The sequence below is a fragment of the Anastrepha obliqua genome, chromosome 1 (genome assembly GCF_027943255.1).
Source record: "Anastrepha obliqua isolate idAnaObli1 chromosome 1, idAnaObli1_1.0, whole genome shotgun sequence".
Lineage (NCBI taxonomy): Eukaryota > Metazoa > Arthropoda > Insecta > Diptera > Tephritidae > Anastrepha > Anastrepha obliqua.
Window position 1 is genome coordinate 65092042 of NC_072892.1, and position 21309 is coordinate 65113350.

The 21309-nt window shown below is 36.2% G+C and overlaps 1 protein-coding gene across 1 annotated transcript; it reads right to left on the reverse strand.

Moving 5' to 3' along the window:
- Nucleotides 1–3795: 3795 nt before the first annotated feature.
- LOC129236118 (leucine-rich repeat-containing protein 15) lies at nucleotides 3796–6753 on the reverse strand. The gene has a single exon (XM_054870332.1). It carries the CDS (start codon nucleotides 6692–6694, stop codon nucleotides 5378–5380), a length of 1317 nt encoding a protein of 438 aa, XP_054726307.1. The 5' UTR covers nucleotides 6695–6753; the 3' UTR covers nucleotides 3796–5377.
- Between the last annotated feature and the right edge of the window lie 14556 nt (nucleotides 6754–21309).

Consider the following 21309-nt stretch of genomic DNA (forward strand, 5'->3'; position numbering starts at 1 on the left):
TTATTTTGCAACATGACAACGCTCGGCCGCATGTTGCTCAACCTGTCAAAAAATACCTTGGAACGCTTGGCTGGGAAGTGTTACCCCACCCGCCGTATAGTCCAGACATAGCTCCCTCCGATTATCATTTGTTCCGGCATATGAGTCTCGATTTGGCGGACCAGCGGTTCTCCTCGTACGAGGCTACCAAAATATGGGTTGAGTCATGGATAGCCAAGCAGCGGCCAGAATTTTGGAGAAACGGCATCCGGAAATTGCCCAAAAGATGGGCGAAAGTTGTAGCTAGCGATGGCCAATACTTCGAATAAAATATTTTGTACCGTTTTTTCACAATAAAGCCCCAAATCTTCGAAAAAAACCTTTAAAACTAATTCAACCTCCATACAAGGAGAAGGAATAGCTAATTTTATTGCGCAATTGGCAATGGCTTACTGAGGTTTAAATAATTATGGCAGCAATACGCATTCGAAATTCGATATTTCATTTTATAATAAGTAATAAGAGGACACACGTTTGTACTTAAAAATATATTACGCGCACAGTCCATTAACGTTTTAGACTCTTAATGCGAATAACGAGCAAGCTATTCGTGGGATGGAGCCAGAAACGGTCACCAAGGTATTGGGAAACTGGGTTACTTTGAAGTCAACCGAAGCAAGCACAATAATGAAAACGTATTCCATAAATAATGGGTTTGATATTACGAGTCAACTACCAATATCCCTGCTCATTTGTAATGAATGAAAACAAAACCAAAAAAAAATAAAAAAATAAAAAAATAAAAAAAAAAAATAAAAAAAAACACTGTGCGGAGCATTTTGATTTTTTAACAAGTTACTGTTTTGTAATACAAGCAGATGACTATACCCAGCTAATACCAATCTTACACAGAAACCAGCTACGACCCATACATGGTGAAAAGAAATCTATCATCCTTGCGAACCATAGGCGTTTAAAAGGTGTACAAACATGCCTAAATCGGGGTAATAGTTTTTGAGTAATGCCTCAGAAAGTTTCTCAAATTGTATATCGTCCCCTTTCTGTGTTAACCTAGTATCTACAAAATCATAATTTTCAGTAAATCGATAAAAAATGTTTACAGTTACTTAACTTCTATGAAAAGTTTTATGACGTTTTTGGCGATACTTATAGTAGTTAGTTACGAGGCTTTTGAATTCATGTAGATACGAGAAAAATTGAAACGCTCTGAAAAAAATTCTATAATCTTTATGAACATTGTATGTTTTATTTTACGTAACAGGAGTGCTAAGGAGTGTTTTTCACTAAAAATCTCAATTTCGAAAAAAACGAAGTTACGAGGTTAACACAGAAAGGGGACGATATGCGTAAAGATATTTATCAGAAGATTTATAAATTTTGCAAATGGCGGCGTATGTCAATCATATTTGACACTTGTTAACTAGGCAGCTGCAATATAAAGAGACAGGGCGTAGAGGTCAAAATAAATATTTGCATCATCCAAAAGAATTTTTCATTTAGTAAAAAAGTTAGTCAACAACGAAATTGGTTACTTCGTATACACGGAAATAAATATAGCTATTAGGATCTGCAAATTATATCGAAAAAGGCTAATAAAAATTTTGTGTAAAAAAAATGTTTATATAAATAAAACAGCATTTATTTATACATATTTCTTTTTATTATGATTCTTATAAAAAAGTATGTTAATTTCAGGAAAGAACGTGTATTGTTAACAATTTCTTACGCATCTAATAATACACACAAGAACACATGCATTTTGCATTTTGTGTGTATATATGACCTTATATTCGTGGTAATTATAAATAATTTAAATAAATTTAATTTTTAATAAATTTTAATAATTGAAAGGGTAATTGTTATAAAATGTAAGTACTAAGCAATTAATTCGTCAGTAATGCTTTTTCATAAATTTTCAATAAAAAAGTTAGTTGAAAAACAATTTAAGTAAAAAATATTTTTATCGACTAAAACCAGTACAATTTATAACTGTTTGCTGTAACGCTCCATCATATGAATTCTCTTTAATTTTGTATGTGAATTGACCTTTTAATATTGCAGTTTTGCATTACTGGTTACGGTGTTATATGTAAATTCTCTTTATAGCTGCACTAACTTTCAATTTATTTTTGAGATACTCATACTGCTGTATATCGCACGCTTGTGTAAGTACACATAATACATGCATATACACTTTATGCATTAGTTATATGTTTTTGTTTCTATTTTTGTTTGTATTCGTGTTATATTTCGTACACTCTCGTTTCGTTAGTTTCATTATTTTGTTTGTGCTTCGTTTTTGGACACTATACCTTTTTTTATATATTCTTTTTTATTATAAATATTTTTCTCACATAATATTTATAATTTTCTTTATTATCTTGCGTGTTTTTGCCTTCCATAATTTATTTATTAAATTTTTATTTGCAGTGCTTTTAACCAACTAATGCTATGTAACTTAAATCACAGATATCTCTAATGTATGATTTAATTCGAAGTCGAAATGACAATAATTTGTGTAGAAAATATTAATTTTTGTGCTGTTAAAAAAAATGTTGATTAGTTGTTGAAATCGGTGGTGATTTCAAATTGTATACGTTTGCTTTTGTAATAACTTGAGGTTAAATTTACTGGCCATTTAATGAAAATTTTTCTTATTTATTTTTATTCTGATTAAAAGCGCTAGTCTTAAACATGTGTATATATTTTTTTCCATTTTGTAACCAAGTGCAAATAATTGCTTAAAACTATTTGATCCAAATGCAAACAAAAAACTCCAAGAAAAAAAGAGGCGTTAAAATTCTGCCACTTCTTAGAGAAGTTTATGTTGTTTTAAACGGTTCTTAGATAGCTTTGTTGTTATGCATGAATGTGCATGTTTTTCTCAATTTTGCTGTAGTTTGTGCTTACTATTTTAAATATAGAAATCATTAAAACAATTTAAGCTTTTATAACTTTTTTTATGTCAGCAAATAAAGTAATTTTTGCGTTCAACATGTATACCAGAGACCTGCATGGCTCACTGTTTTCTTGAGTTGTTCATACGCTAAATTTCTTGCTCACATTCAGTCAATTGAACCAAAATATTTGGTCAAGTGCAGTCAGCTCATGCAGGCGAACGCGTAGTTCAGCTCAGTCAACACGTATGATCTTATGTCTTCGGGTCAAATCTAATCATTGAACAAAAAGCAGCATTGAATGAAATTAGCATTGGCCTTTGCGTTCAAACGATCAAACTTGTTCCAAGAAGTAATTGTCATTATTGTAAATAGCACATGTTCGAGCAAACGAGCGTTGGCGTACAATGTACGCTGTAAATTGCGTTTCGTATTTGAAAGGATTAGTTGATTTCAGCAATGTTTCCTTATTTACATTATTTTTTTTCGTGTTTTATTATAAGTTTTAAGAAAAAAAGCAAATATGAAAATATAGTGTTTTTGCTTTAAAATTTTGCTTTAAAATTTTGCTTTTACTTTGCTATCGTTAGTTACAAGCAAAAACTCATGCGGGATCATACGTGTTCAAACCGGCTCATTTGGCTCTATAGCCCTTTTATTCTTGCTCAAAAAAATGAATTTATAGCCGAACGAGCAAATACCCGAAACGGCTGCTATGAAGACGATTGGTGATAACATCGGAGAGCTAAAACGCAGCACATGATTTGATTGAGCTGAAATAAACAATGACAATAACTTATTTGAACAAGTTCGATCGTTTGAACGCAAAGGCCTGTTTTTTTGTTCATTTGAAGCGTATGAATGTTTTACACTGAGCCGGTGCAGTTCTCTGATGTGTACATACATATACATATGCCGACATATTTCAATATCAAGCATATCGGAATTGCTTAAATGCTTTCGGCTGTGTAAGAGAACAACCAACAACACACTGTGTAAAATGCCTCAAACTCATATTACTAAAATATCGAATAATAAATGTGCTTTATAATTGAAAAGGCATTAAATAGTATACATACACAGTTGCTTCGTTAGGAAAAGAAAATTTTGACATTTAAGAGTTAAAATTAATTTTTATTTTAAATTCCATGTTAGTTAACTCTAAGAAAAATCCTGCTGCAAAAGCAAAACTTACTTTAAAGAAGCGAATGTAGCGCTGTTGGGTGTTTGGCCGGTAGGAGGAGGTTTTTTATAACAGAAATACTCTCGAAGCTTTGCCATTGCCTGCCGAGGGGTCACCGCTAGTAGAGAAAAGTTATTAAACGAAGGTATCAAAAGTGTTTCCCCATGACTTCTTCCACAAAATAGAACAGTTTGAAAATGTGTTTCTTACACATTTCTCAAGGCTTTCTTGGCACTGTCAACTGTGTTGTAAATGCAACAACAACTTTTTCTTTAAAATTTAATCAAAACTTACCAAACGCTACTATAATTAACTGTAACATTGCTTCTGACAATAAAATTAAAATTTAGCGCTTTTAACCTACATTATTTTGAAATTAATTATAATAAGTTTTATTCATAGATATGGATATATTGTGCTCAGTTTGTATATGAAATTATAGTTTTTCTAAAATATTCTTAACTACTATTTCAGTGTTTTCAAATGCAAAAAAAAAAAATTATTATTTTTATTGAGCTCTCATTTTGTAAATTCGCAGACTTTTGCACGCCATTTTACTTTTCGTTTAAATGCAACAATTTTTCGCTTAAAACTACAGAAAATATGCATGTCTTTCATTCTACATATGTAAGTTTGCATGTTATTTCTTTTGTTTTCTTTTCTCCTCAATCTTTTTGTTCATTTCATCTCGCAATAGAAATATTATTGTTTACAAATGCTGCTGTGATATGTTCATGTTCTGCTGTGAAAAATAGGTTTTGAAAATAATTTCAAATTTGTAATTTTAGTTTATCCTAATGTACATATACATACATATGTTTGATTGAGTGTACATGTTTGTATGTATATAAGTATGTATGAATGTGTGTATGGTTAGACGATGGTTTGCAACAATTCCTGTGACACTCCTTCATATGCATACATTTCAAATTCTTCTTTTGCTAGCTCAAGTTTTCATCTACATACATATACGTACATATGTACATATATAACTTTTGTCGTCTTTTTAATTCCTGCTTTCACTCCTTCGTCTTTTTTGTTTTAATTTTTTGTCTTTAAATGGCACAAAGTAAGCTTTCTGTTTGTAATAAATTCCACGTCATTGCTTTTGCTTAAACAGGCCTGACAGTGGCTATCAAACTATGCCGCTACTAATTGGTGGTTATACAACATTTTACATTAGCTCCTAAGTTTTAAAACTGTCACGCAACTCTTATGTCAATTATGGCCGCCCGATTCATCGTTCACTCGTTCATTCGTTTATCGTTCGTTAGTCCGGCTAATGTGATCGTACACCTTAAACATACACTTCCGGACAGTCTTCGTCTTTGATCGATGTGTATTGCACCTTTTTGGCTACATTGTCGAAAACTGGCGTAATCATATACTTGATGCGCTCACGACTCACGTACACGAGCGCCACCACTAGTCCGAGCAGTATCATGCTCAAAACAATCAGCAGGAAGATGAGTGTCACTGTGTGTTGATTCATGTGCGGCCTTCCTGCCGTCGCGCTAACACCCTCACCACTTGTACTCTCGTCCATGCCGATGCCACCATAGTGCGAATCTGCGGCGGTGTTGAACATCATGGTTGCAGCCGCCACTGCCGCCGCACACCCTTCCATATTCAGCTCCATTATAGGAAGCGGTTCCACATCGTTGCGATAGCACATTAGCGTATTCTTATTCCGTACTGTTACATTCGTCGACAGCACCCAGGTGTGAAATGAGCTGATCTTGCAGTCACAAGCGAACGGATTTAGATTGAAGTCGACTATGAGATTGGTGGTGCGATCGGAGCGCGTCTCCAATTCGTTGAGCAGCATCATATCATGCGTTTTCACATATTCGAACTTATTACGCTCCAAATCGAGAAAACGCAGATTCTTCAAGCAGCGCACCTCAAAATTGATTTCTTTCAGTAGATTATCGCCTAAATGTAAATCGCGCAGACTGGGTAGATCGCAGAAGACATTGCGATCTTTAAAGTGTGTAATCTCGTTTTGTTCCAGATGTAATTTTTGCAAATTCACCAATTGGCTGTTAACGAAAATATCATGCAAGTCTTCGCTCAACTGCGGTGAACTGTTATCATCGAATGCATCTGTGAGATGCAAACTTTGCAGATTCAAAAAGTTCGAAAATACACGCGGATGATGATGATTCATTACGTCATCGTCACGTGAAATGCTTAAATTGTTATGGTTCAAGATCAAACGCTCCACATTCTGCACGTGATGATAGGACTTGCCACGTATTTCGCGTATATGATTATTGCTCATATCGACGATCTTTAGATTCTTATAATCATTAATCGAGCCGAATACATTCCAAGGTAGCTCGGGTACAATGTTGCCGGTGAAGATTAAAATTTCCACCTCATCTGGCATGAACTCCAGCACACTGGTATTGTGGATGCCGGTATTTGTGCAGTTCACAATATAACTGATGCTCCCTTCATAGAGTTCGCGTCCGCAAAGACAGGCCTTGGGGAAGTTGGGACCACAACTCGACGAACCAATGACAGGCAGTTGAGCTGCAACGCACATACAGGTGACTGTGAGGAGCGCGTAAAGTAGTAGCTGAGGTTTGGTGCTAGCGGTGACGTTCATTGTGCAGTGGGATGCTGTGAGTGGGTCGGATACTGAGAAAACGATGACGGACTTTTATGGACACTGTAATGAAATGAAAGAAAGAAATACAAATGTTGAGTTAGAGTAAATTAGGCTAAGTCAAAATTTCATTAAGCTTTAGTAGATACGCGATTTAATAAATAATTATGTGTATAAATATGTATGGTATGTGTTTAAGTAAGTGTACAGTATACTGGGTCACGAAAATATATTCGAAATTATCCCCTTAGTGTGAAAACTTGAAATTGAAAATGAAATTTGAAAAGGTCAAGCTAAGGAGCACCAGGAGATTTGGTGGCTCCTAAAACACTCAGGCAAAAGAGCCCATTGTATTTAAAGCTCTGGAAAGGGGGTAGATAATCAAGGAGGGAAGGAGAAAAGTATCAGAGAAAGAGATAGGAAAGAATAGAGACAGAGATAGAGATAGTTAGTCCTGTCAGAATTTGCAAGATTCTTTGGCAAATCTGTAAATATCCTCCAGTTTTAGAGAACGAATATTACTTATTCTCATGACATCGGAAACCAAAACTCGTAGCCTTGCTCTAGCAAAGGCAAAACACTCACAGAGAAAGTGCTCAGTGCTATCCGCCTCCTCCAAGCATGAAAGGCATACCGGGTCCTCGATGATTCCAATGGTGGTCATATGCTGACCCCATGGGTTGTGTCCTGTAATGATACCGACCATCAGCCGAATGTCTTTCCTTCTAAGTTTTAGTAGAAAGTTTAACAGTTTTCTGTTCGGATTTGTCGCAAAGCACTTTGCAGTTCTGCAGCGTTCTAGACCAGACCAGATTGCCTACATAATCGCTGATCCAGTTCAGGATTCCCGCGGAACTGATTCCGATTATTGGCTCTGGCCCCTGTGGGGGCACCGCTGATCCACGGTTGACCAATTCGTCGGCGATTTCGTTTCTTTGAACACCGGGGTGTCCCGGAAGCCATATAAGTACAAGCCTGTTTCGTCTTGCGACAGAATTGAGCTTCTTCTTACATTCTTGAAAAATCTTTGAGGTTTGCTTCGCGTTCTCCACGGCCTTCAGTGCAGCCTGACTGTCACTGGAAACTCTGTTTCCCACTCCGTCTCCTCTCGATTATCCATTCGGCTACTTTCAGGATGGCAAAAACTTCTGTTTGGAAAACAGTTGGCATTCCCTCCATAGCATAGTGATACTTATTACTATCGTTTAAGTACCATCCGGCTCCAGACCCTATTTCATTCTTGGACCCATCGGTGAAGAAAATATCCGTTAAACCTCCCTGCATGCATTCTGGACCGTTCCATTGTTCACGCAATGGAAATCTGACATCAAATTTCCTTCCAAATGAAACTGTGGGTATCGAGTCGTCTTTAGGTGTCAAAAACAGAGGATACTGCTCAGATAGCAACCTAAAGATTTCTCTTTGTCCCGAAGTTGCGTCTTCGTGCCAGAAACCATATTTATGGAGTCTACACATTGCTTTTATTGCTTCCTGTTGTATCTTAAGAGCAAATCAAGCATAGCATTTAGGGCATCTCCAGAGGTTGTACTCATGGCACCCGTGATGCATAAACATACACTTCTTTGTAGCCTGTATAGTTCCCGGATTGTGGACTTAAACATACTCCGTCGCCACTATACCACAGAAGCGTAAGTGATGATTGGTCTGATGAGTGCTGTGTATATCCATAGGACCACAGCAGGTTTCCGACCCCAGGTTTTACCAAAGGCTCTACGGCATTGCTGAAAAATCATCAATGCGCGATTCACCTTCAGTGAAAGCTTACTTTGACTGCTTATTTACGATATATAATAATAATCCGCTTTTTTCGAAGTTAGCTTTATTCATGAATTCCAAGGTTACATAATTCTTATAAAATCTTATAGTCAGTGTAAATTGTTGTTGTTGTTATCTAACAAAAAGAAATAGATTGGATTAGATAATGTCATTAAAGAAAAGATCAGTTAGTAATAATACGTTCACATATAAGTAGATGATCTACTTTTTCGCGCTTTACTCAAAATCCGTGATTAAAATGCGCGATTTCCCGTATAAAATTTCTCTCCCAAAATCTGAGATTATAAAATAATCCTAGATAATAACGATACTTTTCGACATACAACCCTATGCTTTCTGTTTTATCGATAATTATTATTATGAATGTAAGGAGAAACTTCAAAATAAAAACTAAATGAAATGGATGCCGGCAAAGAAAACAGGTCTGTAAACATAATTCTAATAAAATTTTTGTTAAATATTATTAATTAGGGATTCATTTTACAGAAAAAGGGGTGTGCCCATAAAGGTCCTCTGTTTTGTCCTCTAATACTTATTATAAAATGAAATATCGAATTTCGAATGCGCATTGCTGCCATAATTTTTTGCAACCTCAGTATACGTCGTTTACGGATATCCTCCAACTGTTTATTATTAGCAGCAAATCAATTGCGCAATTAAATTAGTTATTCCTTCTCCTTGTATTTTCTTCATATCGTTAATAATAATTTAAGAAACCAAAAACGCCGAAATATTGCACCAAAACAATTTCTATGAAGAAACACCTCTCAAAGCAATATTGAAAACTGATTGTAAATTTTGCAGGTAATCTGCCATATGTGAACGGGTAGATTAATTTGGTGGATTTATAGGTGATTAATGCATATGTGAACGTATTATAAGGGAGCAAATTAAGAAACGTAAAGAAGAGATGTGAGAATATATGTAAGGAGAGAATGAATAAATAAGTGTGTGTTGTTGGTACTGGGATCATGAGTATGTGAATATATGGAAGAAAACCATGATGGAAAGAATAATGAGATGGCGCCTATCGTGGTACCGTTACTTTGCGCTCAGCGAATTTTACAATGACCATTTTCGTAACTTGATTTAGCATTTTTTTTTGTTATTTAGTCGCGGCGTTTTAGTTCTTTCTTCATGACATTTTCTAGCCCGTTCTAATTAAAATGTAATGTTTATAATTTTGTAAAATACATTTTTTAAAAATTAGTTCAATAATTCACTCAGTTTTATTTAGCTTTATTTTTTTTAACATCTGGTAGCACTGCCCGCGATTGCAGTTGTTGTTGGTGTTATTCTGCTTTCAGAAGTCAAATCTCTCTTTCGCTACTGCAGTGTGGCCTAGCTTTGGATATGAAAACGCACTAAAATGCCCATTTAAAGAAAATAAAACACCAAATTTTTATTGAATTACTTAAAGAACTTTGTATGCGTGACAAATTGCTTTTAGAATGTGCGCTTTTTTAAATAAATGTGCTATGCTTATAATTATGTATATAACTTTTGAGTTTTTTTTGTTAAGCGAAACTCTTTTGTTAGGGGAACGACTTTTTTTCTATACATATTTGAGGTTATGTAACTTGATAAGGCACTCGTTTTGTAATGTAATTATGTAATGTAATGTCATTATAGTTTCTTTAGTATTTTCTGGTATTTTTTTGCTTATTTTTTCTATGAATACACCTCTTGATGCCCTATGTCCCACTAAGGATTGATGGCCGGAAGAAACGATTACACCTCTGTGGTTTAATCCGCATTAAGTAAGTTGAAACGCTTTTTAAAATGTGTAAAAAGGTTTTCAATCTTAAGAAGAGTTGAGAGAAGAAGATTTAATATTCTTGCATAGCCTTAAAAGAAACAAAAAATTAAATTTGCACTTTCAAAATATCAAATTTTAAACAATTAGCACTAAAATCTTCTCAGAGTGACTTTTCTTAACCTTCTTTTGTTTAACAATACATTTTTTTTTAAATTAAAGTTTCGGTTCCTTTGAATTAAAAAAAAGAAACAAATACGAAACTTAAAAATTTTCGCATTTTGATATATAAAAAAGCACCAAATTTATTGCGAAGAGCAAATGGTTGGCAATACTGCACAACTCGCAATCTTCTTTCTAACATTCTTGGAAGAAAACATCTTAAACCATTAAAAAAAATTACTATTATTTAACTATTAAACTTGTCAATAAGTCGTGGTGCTATAGTTTTTTAACGCAGGGTTAGTCGAACATAAAAACCATTTGGTACGCAGTTTTAGCTGCTTCTTCATTTATATTTTTGCCTTCCTTCAGCTCTTCAAGACCCTTCATCTCTAAATGACCCAAATCAAATACATAAATTAAAATTTATCACAATTATTTAAAAGCTTCAATTAGTAAATTTTTCAACTGAGTAAGTTTATCCATATTTATATTTATATATTGTAATTTTGCACAAGCTGCTGTATAATCTGGGTAAACACATACATACTTATGCATATATGTACACTTAAATGCCTTTCAAAAGTGTTGCAACACATTTGTTGTCGAAACAACTTTAATATTTTGCAGCATATTTAGGTAACCTGCAACTCATACACAACTAAATACATACAAACATAAGTGCATAAGTATGTATGCATGTGTGAAGTTAACAAACTTTTATGCATCCGCACACACAACCATTCATTTTGCATGTGTGTATGAATATCCGCCACTTTTAGCTGTTGTTCTCATATATCCTTGTAAGCGCATAATAAATATATCCACCCACAGTTGACCTATGAACTTCCCTCAAGCAGCGCAGGTAGACTTTTGTGGCTCATGTGTATTTTTAACAAAAAACTTTTGCACTTCAATTGCCAGTTGAATCAACTGCATACACACATCTACAGGTAAGTATGTGCCCATGTGTAGGTACCGTTAAAGATTCCCACTGTAAAACTTTTTGCAACCCTGCAGGGAAATTGACCATTTTCGAACTGTTGTGCTTTAAGTGAGTATGATTTTGGCTCTCAGCTAACTGTTAAATTTATGAGGCGAATTTAAAATTGCTTCTCCAAGGTGGCGCAAAATTAATCAGCCAATTTTGCTTTTGAATAACGTCTTAACTATAATAAATAAATAATATATAATATATATATATATATTTTGATTGTCCCTTTGTACACTGCAGCTGTCTAGTTCACCAGTGTGAAATAAAGGGTGATCCATTTTTTTAGGTATCGGATTTCAAATTGAAATAAAACAACGAAAATTCAAATTGATGAGGCAATTTTTATTAGTTTTGTGACAGTAATCAAGAAAATTACCTCCAATCTGATCACCCTTTGTATAGAGATGTACTTTGGCCTCTCATGCGCCAATGCTAAAAAGTCAATTCTGTTGGGTTAGAACTATTTTGGGCAGATGAAAAATCAGCGAAGTTTTCATTCAGGTAAATAAGAGTATCGACTTTTTCTTACTAACTACACTATGCAACAAAACTAATTATGTTTTAGATATCGCAAGGAAGTGATTGGTCGGTTTTGAAGGCTTTGGTGGCGGTAAATGCGGATTTGGCATAAACAAAAAAAGAAATTTTATAATGTCAAAGTTTTGAGAAAATTGGCCTATTACTGCTTATTCAGATGAAGGATCTCTATTTAGATCTTCGCCAGCACTCTTTAGGGCCACTCTTCCCTATAGTACCGATCACGGTTCGTTTTCGGTTTCACGATTAAGTCTTACATCTTTGAGATGGATCGTGCCAGGAATGAATCGAATCTTGCCTGTTACTGGTAATATGAATGCACCACCTTGTTTCTTACTTGATAATATTTTAATTAACTGAGAAATGGTCGAGAACTAACAGTGATCGGCCCTATAGTGTGGATCGGCTCTGAAAAGTTTAACTACCAAATACCGGCTTATTTTTTTCTTATTAAATAAAATGAACTGAGTAAAGTATAAGCTAAAATTTTCAATTATTTCTAAATTCACACAAACATTTTATTTATCTATCCCCTATCAATAGTGAAAAATGCTGAAAATTTGTTTCACCATAGTTTTCTCTAAATTTTGATGTGGTATAGGAATTTTGAGAACGGCGCAAGAAAATTTGGCTCTTTCCTAACTTCTTCTTGTTGGGAAAACCATGTTGTATACTGTTATCAGACTTGATACAGAGGTTTTTCCCTCTCAATTACAAGTGACATATTGAAACTCATTTCATTTGAAATTAAATTTCATTCAAAAATTTTATTTCATTGGTAACTCTGCTGTCTCTCCATTATACAGCATCGTTATACAGCAGGCAATGTTTAGGTCTACGTGTTTTGAATACTATACCATTGTGGGCATTAAGCGCTTCATGCTGCTTTACTTAAGTCCTAGCGGGTCAGTTAACTTTTGTACAAATCTAACATCCTTAATGCTTGGGTGTTTTCTTTCATATAAAAAAATTTCGACCATGCGTTTTATGGAGAAAATGCAGAAGACCACCAGCAAAAAAAAAAAAAAATGTCGAAAATCAACACGATTTCTGCACCACTTGAAATTTACAATTTTCAACCAAAATTCAATCGGCTATAAAACTGCATATTCGAAAATTTTCTAAAAATTCTTATTAAAAAATGTGGAATTTTTGTGAGAAATTTGTTGAGTTTATTTTAAATTTGCATTAAGTTTGAGATTTGTAATTATACGTTTGTTGTAGGAGGAAGGAACTATACTTTCATAAAAAAACTATTAAATAAGAAATGAATAAACGTCCGAAATTTGCCAATAAGACCCTGTGCTATAGTTATTTAACGCGTTGCAATATTTATGTGGCATCTTTTGCCTTTCCACGAAAACAATCGAGAGTACGAATTTCAATAGCACCGCCTTCCGCCTCGAATTTGAATAGACATGCAGACGTTTTTTGGTTGATTTCAACTCAAAATAAGTTCAAGGTTTTCCATCACACATAGCGTAGAACCCTATTTTTAACCCTATAATACAGCTGTAATGGCCAATTAGAGCTTACTGGAATATAATTTCTAATGAATTATGTCTGAGAATTTGGAAATAAGCTATAAAAATAAATAATGGTCATTTGTCAAAAAAGTGACTTCTCTCCCTAAAATGTATTTTGCTTTTTTTTTCTACATCGTCAAGCACCTATGTCAGGGGTTGTGAATCTGCGACTTTGTTTAGTTCCATAAGCAAATATTATTCATTTTATCAAAAAAAAAAAAGAAAATAAAAATCGTTCTGAATCGATTAACGACGATTAGGCACTGATTCTACCCCTCAGTCACTTGCACTCACTGACTATAAAGAATTCTTAAACGAGATTGAGGCTCAATATTCCGATCTTCTTCTTCACAATAAAATGCGATGGCTTTCCAAAGGTAAGGTGTTGAGACGTTTTGCTTCGTGCTTGAATGAAATAAATTCATTCCTAAGTGAAAAAGGCATTAATCCCCCTATATTAGAGAATATCAGAGCGAAATTGCAGGAGCTGAAGCTAAAACTGCAGGAAAGAGAAAACTAAATGTTTTGTCAGAGAAATGTTTTGGTAGAAGAATTGGTTTGTTTTGAAGAAAAATTAATTGTTTTTACAAAAGATATTCACATAAACAATCGCGATAAGCCAGCGCAACTGTTGACATGAGTTACTTCAGCAAAGTTATACAAAAAATTAAGGCTGAATTTGCTAACAGATTTGAGCAATTCAAAACCAATAAAACCATTCCAGCATTCATAGTAAATTCTCCCAGCACAAATAGTAACGAAATTGATCAGGGAAGGCCTGCTAGCAATAAAAAAAGTGTCCTCACCACAAGAGATATAAACAAACTATGAATAAGTTCGTGCGGTTTTTTCGAAATTTGAAACTTTATTGACGTAAAATGGTTACAAATTTAATATTCAAAGTATTGTCCATCGCTTACTACTACTTTTTCCCATCTTTCTGGCAATTCACGGATTCCCTTTGTGAAAAATTCGGTCGGTTTTGCCACAATCCACGAATCGATCCATTTTTTGACTTCATCGTAATTACGGAAGTGCTGGTCAGTCAGGCCATGTTGCATCGATCGGAAGAGATAGTAATCGGATGGCGCAAGGTCTGGACTATACGGCGGGTGGGGTAGGACATCCCATTCGAGCGTTTCTAAGTATGTTTTGACCACTTGTGCAACATGTGGCCGAGCATTGTCATGTTGCGAAATAACTTTGTCGTGTCCATCGGCGTATTGCGGCCGTTTTTCTCGCAGTGCTCGGCTCAAACGCATCAATTGTCGTCGGTAGACATCCCCCGTAATCGTTTCATTCGGTTTCAGTAGCTCATAATGCACAACACCCAGCTGGTCCCACCAGATACACAGCATAACCTTCAGGCCATGAATATTCTGCGCCGACGTCGATGTTGAAGCATGGCCAGGGTATCCATACGTTGCCCGACGTTTTGGATTGTCGTAATGGACCCACTTTTCATCGCCAGTCACAATTCGATGCAAAAAACCCTTTCTTTTGTGCCGTTGAAGCAGTTGTTCGCATGCCATAAAACGGCGTTCAACGTCTCTTGGCTTCAATTCATACGGCACCCAATGGCCTACCTTTCGGATCATTCCCATGGCTTTTAAACATTTGGAAATGGTTGATTGATCAACTCCCAAAGTTTTTGCAACCTCTTCTTGCGTTTGAGCCGGATCTTGATCGAGCAATTCCTCCAATTCGGTATCCATGAACTTTGGCGGCGCACCCTCGCGTTCTTCGTCTTCCAAGCCAAAATCACCACTTTTAAAGCGTGCAAACCACTTCTGGCACGTTCGCTCAGCTAGAGCATGCTCACCATAAACTTCCACCAAGATACGATGACTTTCGGCTGCTTTTTTCTTCATATTAAAAAATTCCCCGCAAAAACACATTATTTGGCACGAAATTCGACATTTTCAAGTGTGGTAAAAATATTGTTGTTTACGCTTCAAATAAAAAACTTATACTGACGTTTGTGCCTTACGACAGTAGCTCTCCAATGAATGTTTGGAAATGTGGATCGATGGAATAATAATCAAGTTACGCCATCTGTTGTAAAACCGCACGAACTTATTCATAGTCCTATTATATTCAGATAGCCAATCGGCCCTGAAAGCTTTAAAATCGCCTAATATTAACTCGAAGACAGTAAAAGAATGTATCCACGTTTTGACAGAACAATCACAGTACTTTGTAATAAACCTGCTCTGGGTGTCGGGTCATAGAGACATAGAAGGCAACTGCAAAGCAGATGAACTGGCGAGATTGGGTACCGATCCAACCGGACAAAGCGAACATACCTATACCTTTAGCAACTTGCAAGATGCTTATAGATAAACACACTATCAGTGCTGCCAACAGGCTACGAACCCAGTCCCTGACCTGTGCAACAAGTAGAATGACGTGGCCAGAATGGAACATGGGCCGCAAAACCCGACTATTGAAACTGAACAGGACGAACATGAGAAACCTTCTCCGGGTCCTAAAAGGGCATTGTCTGATAGGCAGGCATGTCAGTAGACTGGGAGCACCCTATAACGACTATTGCAGGAGGTGTAACGACATTGATGTAGAAGATACTATAAAACACTATCTATGCTCTGGATAGAAGAAGGTTTAATATTTTAGGAAAAAGTTCCCTGAATAACTTGGCAAAAGTAGCCAATATAAAAATAACAAGCCTTGTTAGATATATTAAAGCCACCGGTTGGTTCAATGAGGACAATGTAGAGTGAGGAGAGGGGACAGCCCTGGTGGTATCACAATGGGCCTGCAGCAGACCTAGGTGTGTCAACCGACAACTACTAGAATTGGAAGTCCAGAAATGTATGTACGTATGAGGCATTTATTCGATGCATGGAAAAGTGGATACGCTTGGCTTAGTGGCTACATTAATAAGCAAAATTGTCGTATTTGGGCTGAAGAGCAAACCGAAGCCATTCAAGAATAGCCACTAAATCCATTGAAAACAACCGTTTGGTGCGAGCTATGTGCTGGAAGAATCATTAGTCCATATTTTTTCAAAGTCGAGGCTGGCGCCAATGTAACATTGAATGGCGAATGCTATCGCGCCATGATAAACGACTTTTTGATGCCGGAAATTGAAGTTCTTGATTTCCATTGGTTCTTGGTTCTAAAAATATGCCGCTACTTGCCATACAGCCTGTGAAACAATGGATTTACTACGTCGAATCTCTCCGACTCTCCGGGATTGCCCAACAAAATTGTGTGATTTCCACTTTTACAGGGTTGCCCATATTCGACGAACCCGACGGATTTCGATGACTCTTTGGGCCCATTCCAATCGACGAGGCTTGTCCGCAGGCAACAATCTTTGCGTCAATTGAATCTTAAACGGGAATAAATGCAAATCAATGCGGATAATTCGTCGTAAAGTGGTCCGAGCAATGCTCAATTGCTGAGAACGGCGATTTTGGGATGTCCTGGGCGACGCCTTGGTCGGTTTTGATTAGACCTCTTTGGATTAGAAGGAGCATCATCAGTCGAAAACCTTTCGTACAAACGTTTAATGGTGTTCTTAAAAGGCGCACTTTTCACATTATTTAATTTTTTATACGCACGTTGAGTTTTCACAATTGACTTCTTTTGTTGAATGTAAATTTCAACAATTTGGGAGCGCTCGCGTGGCGTGTACTTTTCCATGGTAAAAATCTGCTTGGACTGACGCTTCCAACGCAGTATGTCATTAAGCTATCTGACGTCTCTGTCAAAAGATACCGGGTTGCCAGATGGGTCCGTCGAATATTGGCAACCCTGTATTTGTTTCTTTGTGGAGGTATGTAATGTCTAAATGCTTTGTGGATAAATCAACTTCGATTAAACCATTGGAAGCCAATACTACTAAAGTTATTCACGAGATACCGACCGAAGCCCTGCAGCGCGCCATTCAAATTTGGGTTTACGGATGGCCGAATTACGGCGGAGTTGCGGCCAACATTTGAAAGGGATTATCTTTAAAAAATAAAAGGCATGAACGGTTCTACACAAAAATAATAAAGTTCACCCAATCAATTTGAATTTTCGGTGTTCTATTTCAATTTAAAATCCGATGCCCCTAAATTGAATACTCTTATATATAAGTATACTGAAAAATGATTTATTCTATAATTCTAAATTTTGGTCTCATTTAAACTAGTTCATAACTATTTATTACTAGAGTAGTTACATTTCGCCCACAAAGGCCCTAATTCGAAATCCGAATTTTGTGATTTGGATTTTCCGGCAAGGAATCTGATGCCCTTAGCTTTATTTGCATATAAAGCCGCTCATCCAATTCATGACAGCATTCATTAATTTGCGTCCTATAAGGTGCACCTACTTGCATTCACACCTCTTCACACGCTCACACACACCAACACATCCCTTACGCTAACAGAGGTGTATCAAAAAATAAAGCTTCGTAATCATAAATCTTCATGTTTCTGCTCATAAATTTTTGAATCACACAAAATGCTCACAAAGAGGGAGGAAGAAGAAGAGTAAAATTAAAACAATAAGGTGCAACATAGGCAAGCGAAGCAACAAATATTGGTTAACATTGAGCTTACTTATAGATATTAAATGTAAAACTTTTCTACCTATCTTTCTGCCTTTGTGTCCCCATCTTGGCTTGGTTACTCTGGTTGAAAACGAGTGCATACATTTTGTGTAAATGTAGATGAATGAGATGGATGACTGCCTCGTTTGTATAGTCGCCTGATATTAGACTAGCAAACTAGTTTTTGATATAGCATTTGATGTTTCGAGGTCATTCGATATTGTGGCGAGTTGAATGAGAACGGCAGCAAAAATGTGTTTTACCAACTTGATCAAAAAGTTCCAGGTGACGTTCTAACTCAACTGATTTGAGGGCCGTTTTTTTTTTATTTTAGGTTCTCACATCTGTGATTAGCATTCCTACGAAAATTTTATCGCCATTGCTTGACATTTGTAAAAGTTACGCCGAAAATTTACCTCTGCACGTGTCTTCGATTTTGTACAGGTTTAAAAAAGAATTAGGATTTGCAATAGCGAGTTTGTATTAAATTTTGTTAAAAATGGATTCAATGGTGCGAAAACCTTCGAAATGTTAAGTAATGATATTCTAAAAAAAACGTTTACAAGTGGCGTGAATGCTTTAGAAAAGATCGTGGGCCCAACGAGGATGACGAGCGTAATTGCTGCAGGCCATTGACATCGAAAACTGATGAAAATATCAATAAAAATAAAATAAACAATAAATAAATAATAGGCCCTAAAACCCTTTTTGAGTGTTTAATCGAGCTCCTCCTCCTATTTGTGGCGTGAGGCTTGTTGTTGTGTCACAAATGGAAGTGAAAGAAAAGTTGATCAATAACTGCAAGATAACCATCAGAGGAATGGATTGGGTGTTATGAGACGTTTATGAGAAAAAATTCGCCAAAGAAGAAAGGATTTGTGGGAAAATAACTCGTGGATTTTGCACCAGTCACACAGTGCCATTATTAGTCGTGAATTTTTGCCCAAAACGAATGTCATCCAACAGCCATCTGATACGGCTCCCTGTGATTTGTCGCTGTTTGATCGACTCGGGGAACTAACGGGTGATCAATCATGAGGTGCTTTTTTCAATAGTTAAAAAAAAAAACAAAAATGTAAATTATGTTCAAAACCTTTATTTATCATTTGAAAGGACATTCTTTGACATTTACTTTTTGAATATGACTTCATTCAAATGTTGGCCGCAACTACGCTTAAGGTGGTCCATTCTGAAGGTCCAATTTTCAATCACTCGTTCGAGCATTTCGACTGGTGTGTCGTGAATAACACGCGTAATGTTGGCTTCCAGAGCTTCAATCGTAGCTGGTTTATCAGCATAGACCTTGGACTTCACGAATCCCCAAAGAAAAAAGTCCAAAGGTGTGATATCACAAGATCTTGGTGGCCAACTCACAGGTCCTAAACGTGAAATCAGCTGCTCTCCGAAATTACTTCTCAATAAAGTCATTGTTTCACGAGCTGTATGGCAAGTGGCTCCGTCTTGTTGAAACCAAATGTCGTAGAGATCATTAGATTCAATTTCAGGTAGCAAAAAGTCCGATATCATGGTACGGTAGCGAGCACCATTCACAGTTACGTTGCGGCTATCATCATTTTTGAAAAAATATGGACCGATGATTCCACCAGCCCATAAACCACACCAGACCGTTGTTTTCTCTGGGTGTAAAGGTAGCTCTTGAACCTGTTCTGGTTGCTCTTCATCCCAAATACGGCAATTTTGCTTATTGACGTAACCATTGAGCCAGAAATGCGCCTCATCGCTGAACAAAATTTTGCTCGAAAACAGCGGATCTTCTTCAATCTTTTCAAGAGCCCAATCAGCAAAACGGTGACGTGCAGGAAGGTCATTTGGCTTTAGTTATTGTACGAGATGTATTTTGTATTCTTTTAAATGAAGATCCTTCCGTAAAATTGGCCAAGTTGTTCCATACGACAGTCCAAGTTGCTGAGAACGGTGCCGAATCGATTCATCGCGGTTTTCACGTACACTCTCTGCTACTGCCGCTATATTCTCAATGCTTCTTGCTGGACGTGGTCTATTCGGTCGAGAATTATCCACCAATGAATATTCGGATTGAAATTTGTTGATGGTATGTCGAATAGTGTTTAAGGCAGGCCGATTATGTTGACCATAATGCGGTCTAAGCGCACGAAAAACATTTGTCACAGAACGCTGATTTTCATAATACAGTTGAACAATTTGTAGACGTTGTTGCGGTGTGAGTCTTTCCATGATGAAATTCCAAACGCTGTTCAACAAATCCACGATGACAGTTTGCCACAACTCGCGCGCGATCTGTAAAAAAAACGCAAATGACAAAAACTCCTCTTAATTGATCACCCGTTACTTAGGCGTTTGAACTGTCGAAAGAAAGTTGTGGAAAAAGGGGCTCTGATGGCTATACCGAAAATAGAGTTCCAGAAATGTTTTGAGAGCGGGATCAAACGCTGGCATAAGTGCGTTGCAGTTGATGAGGAGTACTTTCAAGGCGTTAATATCACTTTTGAGAAATAAACTTGTATTTTGATTTTTCTGAACATATGCAGGAAACTTTTTGATCGAGGTGGTATATTGAGAGTCCACCTTAACTATTTTTGAGGCTAAGATAAAGTTTGCTTAGAGTTGGTTTCGTAACATAACTTCACTAATCGTAACAAACTAGTAAATTGCTTACATTTTTGTTGCCATTTTATTTTTCTTACTTGTTCCTCTATGAACTTCTTTATTGAATTTAAATTTATCTCATATACACACAACTCTCACATCTGGCAACACTATACTCATATACAAATTTAGACCGGTTTTCTGCGTTTGTTTGCTACCAGTAAACTAAGCAAGTAGCGAGTCGATTGAGTTCAAACAATCAGGTTGAATTTGTTGGAAGAAAGTCGTAGAGTTTTCCTACATGTGAGATATTTCTAAAAATCGTACTTATGGTGAATTTGGCTCGAATTCGAAACATATAATTAATTATAATACATAATCATCCGATTTTGTTTTTGAATAACTTTTTTTACTAAATAAAAAAGAATGATTTTGAGTGATGAAAATCTTTATTTGGAAATTTACTCATTTTTCTGTTAAGGGGGGGTAGGGTCACAAAATCGAAATTTTTTTTCTTCACTCATCTTATAGTAAATCATTTCAAGAATGTTGTGTCAAAATTTTAAGTGGATCGGAGCAGAACTCTCAAAGTTATAGCCTTTGTAGGCACTCTACCTCGAATGCGGAGCATCGATAATTTTTCAGAGTCATTTTTTCAAACGCGTTTTTCCCGAAACGACTTCTTAAAAGTCG